The sequence below is a fragment of the Lynx rufus genome, unplaced genomic scaffold (assembly GCF_022079265.1).
Source record: "Lynx rufus isolate CCGP_SWC_20201006 ecotype Redwood Valley unplaced genomic scaffold, mLynRuf1.p SCAF_1, whole genome shotgun sequence".
NCBI lineage: Eukaryota > Metazoa > Chordata > Mammalia > Carnivora > Felidae > Lynx > Lynx rufus.
In genome coordinates, this window is record NW_025814823.1 from 189,731,451 (window position 1) to 189,735,601 (window position 4,151).

Genomic DNA, 4,151 nt, shown 5'->3' on the forward strand with positions numbered 1-4,151 from the left:
CACCACTGTTATCTTTTCCTTTCATGTTCTTCCAGAGATTATATTTTACATATCACTCTATATTTTATTTAAATCTAGCATAATTTGTGTGTGTATATATATCATACATCTTATGTTGTACATATATTATACATATTATACATATGTATTATACTATACATATATAATATATATCACACTTTAAATAATAAAACAGTAGCATGCTTTACACCATTTTCTGTGCTTTTTTTTTCTTTTTTTCTTTTCTTTTTTTTTCTTTTACTTAATGATGTATCTTAGCATGTGTTCCATATTAGTACTATAGAGTTCCCTTATTTTTAATAGATACCTAGTATTGTTTGGGTGTAATATAATTTTTATAATCATTCCTTATTAGTGGATATCTAGTCTATTTCCCATCTTTTGCTTTTAGAATAATGCTTTAATAACTTCATACTTTACAATACCATTTTAATTCACAATCCTTTTAAAGATCAGCAAGATATTATTTATAACATAATGTACATTGTTTGTATCATTTATTACCATCTACCAAAAAGTTGTACTCTACTCCACAGCAGTTGTCAAATTGAAGTCCAAAGCAGAGGTCCAGATTGATAGCCACTGGCTAAAACTAATATAAAGACATGTTGTGTTTGATCCACATGATTATTTTTCCAAACGGAATGACTTTTCAGAATTAGAATGGTCAGAATTGTGATGTGATTTAGAGAAATCACATCAAAATCAAGATGTTGGGTGTCTCTTGAATAACTAAATACTCAGCAATACTGGACTCACTGCTTGTCCAATAGTAGTTAGCTGGAGCTGAATAAAAGCTGTTGAATTCAGGTATGGCATGCACTTCTCCAGTCCACCATATGACCAAGATGGGAACCAAGATTGTCCTACATCTTTGAGGTTGCATCAGTTGTCATTTATTATCATACATTCTTTATTTTTCCCTCTGTAGCAGAGTTGAGAAAAAAATGAAATGTTTTTGTATCCAAGTGTCTCCTAATAGTAGGAAAACAAAAGTAGTAGACCCATACTCACCACTTACTCCCTGTTGCCTCACACCCAGATGCTTCCTCACTCATTTACATAACTAGACTGGATTCTCAAAGCATTTGAGTTTGCAATCCTATGTTTAAAATAACCAGACTCAAACATATTTTCAGTAATAGTCCAATATAGACATATTATCTATCCTCTTTATTTAAACCCTCTATCTATTTGTCAACTTTTTTGACAGGTTTGACCTAGAAAAGATTATTTATTTTTAATACCATTTCTTAAAAACAAAAACAAAAACAAAACCTGAGTCTGTCCAATGGATTTTGCAGCTAAAGTGGCCAATCCATTGATTCTGGAGCAAGAAGAGCAGCTGGCAAAACTAATCAGTGTTGGACATTTGCATTTTTTCCCTTTTTAATGTCTCCCCTGGTGCTGGGAGATTGGTTTTCTATGTTGGAAGAAGGGCACCACGAGCAGCTGCTGCCTTTCAGTCTAGTGCATAGTAAAGGAAAGAGCGTGGTATAGCATTCATCTACCAAATATCCCAACAGGTTAACCAGTTCTGGAGCAAGGAAGTCACAGCTTGCTTTTAAAGGTTCTTTGTATTGAGTATAATCAATTTTATGTTTCTGGGAATAAGATGTCTCTCCTCAAATTCCCTCTCTCTCTCTCTCTCTCTCTCTCTCTATATATATATATATATACACACTCTAGGCAGTAAGATGATGCTTCTTAGGCTTGAGAATCTGTTGATGAGAGGCTGACCAAAAAAATATTAAATACAAGTATGAACTTGAAAAAAGTAAGTATATGCATGCTCCTAAAATGAGGCATCAATGTGATGCTTACTGCAAATTATTGAGTGCTTCCTAATGAGTGCTTCCAGACATTGTGCTCAATGCTATACATGCATTATCTCATTTAATTTTCTCAATACTCAAAACACATGTGCTATTGTTAACCCTGTTTTATAGATGGAGAAACTTAAAATAAAAAAAATTATAGTGGTTTTCACAAGAACTCTAGGCTTGTAAAAGACAGAGTTGATATTCCTCTAGGCCTTTCTGATTCCCTTGTACCCTTAGCTAAACCCCTGGAAAGTTTCCTTCATAGAATAAGCACTCTATAAGGAGGTTGCTATTGTATTTTCAGTGACGACCACTGAGTGTATTCTCTTTGGAATATAATGCTTCTGGGGATAACCATTCAAGGAAGAACATTTTCATCCTACTTTTTATGTAATTTTTCCCTTCCTTATCTTTTCCACAAGAAGCAATCTGCTATTGGCCCCTTTCTCCTCAAACAATTCACAATTGAAGTAGCTACACTATGACCTCACTTCTATTCTGAAAGATCATTTCTTTTATTAGCCACGTCTCTTCCTGGTACTTGTGGGCTCTCCTTGATGCCCTAAAAAGTTAAGTCACTATTCACTAGCTCTTGCTGCTGGCGGCATACCATTCACTGCACCTACTTGGTCAGAGAGCCATACCTAACCCAGGTCACCTGTTCTCAAATCCGTGAAATTTCAAGCTTCACACCCCCTTTCTCTCAAAAAAGATCTTTAGTGACACTTTTTTTTAAAAAAAAATAATTACTTTCAATTTATATATAATAAAAGACCCTCTTTGTGGTGTACAGTTCTGAGTTTTAACAAATCCACACAGTTGTATAGCCACTATAACAATCAAGATAAAAGCACTTCCATCCTCCCCCCATAAATTATCTCATGCTATCCCATTATTGTCACCCACCCTAACTCTTAAATCCTGCCGATAGCTGATTATTCTCTGTCCCTATTAATTTGTCTTCTTCTACAATGTCATATAAAATGCAATAGTACAATGTGTATCCCTTCAAATCTTCTTTCACTCAGCATAATGCACTTGAAATTCATCAGTGTTTAGTCCACTCTTTTTTTACTGATAAGTAATATTCCATTGCATAGATGTTCCATAGATTTTTTTTTTTCCAGGCAACAGACAGCTTTAATGATTTCTACTACCACTGTGTACTGTGGATTGGTAAGATCCACTTTATTTTCCGAATTGGCAGGCTGCCTACTATTCCTGCTAATTCTTTGAGAACTTCTTCTCTATTCATGTTGATGTTATTTCGAGATTTATATACAATCCGAAATGTCCCTTTGTTTGGAGCTTTAAACCAGGGTTCCAAAAATGTTTCTGCATATTTTTTCATGTCTTCTAAGAAAGCCTTGCATGTGCCCGAAATAGGTAACATTCGTAGAATAACCCGAGTCTTCTTCTTCTTGGTTTTATACATATCCTGAAGAATATGATGTACCAATTTCTCAGGTTCTATCCCAAGTGTCCTGATGAAGACTACGTTATTTGCTCCACTCTCCACTGATTGGAATCTTCTTAGCTTCATCTCCGTAGATGCTTTAATGTCACCAACTTCTTTCTTCAAGGCAGCCTCCACATCATCATCTTCTGCCTCACTTCCAGAGGGCTGCTGATCTTTGTAAACTTTTCCGGCCCGTACACGTCGTAGCCATATTCGTTGAGCAGACTGTAGGCCTCCTCCACGCACTTGTGCTGGTTCATGTTGCAGGTAATGAGAATGCCCTGTAGCCCGGGTTCCAGCTGCGGTGGCCCACCGCCTTCGCAGCGCCGCGCCCGCTTTGCCTGCACATACTGAGCTTTCCCTTTGCGCTTTCCACCGCTAGACCGAGGAGGCTGCTGGACAGGGGCCGCCATGGCGCGTGAGAACCAAGGCTAGCGAGAAACAGCTTTCTCCTCTATTCCCGGCTTCCTCACCTCTCCATGTTCCATAGATTGTTAATCCATTTGACAGTTGAGGGGCATTTGGATTATTTCTAGTTTTGAGGACTATGAATAAAACTGGTATAAAACTTTGTGTAATATATTTTTGAAAACACAGATTGTGTTTCACTTATGTAAATACCTAGGAACAGAAGTGCTGGGTTATATAGTAAGTTTAACTTTATGAGAAACTACCGAACTATTTTCCAAAGTGACTGTAACATGTGCATTTCTGCTAGGAACATATGAGAGTTCCAGTTGTTTTACATCCTTGTCAGCACTTGATATTGTCAAGGTTTTTTGTTCATTTCTTTGTTTGTAGCTGTTTGTTTCTTTGTAACATCTTATAGATGTGTGGCGAAATCTCAT

The 4,151-nt window shown here is 36.5% G+C and overlaps 1 protein-coding gene across 1 annotated transcript; it reads right to left on the bottom strand.

The window, feature by feature from the left end:
- Nucleotides 1-1,706: 1,706 nt before the first annotated feature.
- Nucleotides 1,707-3,716, bottom strand: LOC124510088 (THUMP domain-containing protein 1-like). The gene is given in 4 exon segments (XM_047076791.1): nt 1,707-1,756; nt 2,974-3,046; nt 3,049-3,482; nt 3,485-3,716. Coding segments are annotated over 4 exon segments (789 nt in total).
- Nucleotides 3,717-4,151: the final 435 nt, after the last annotated feature.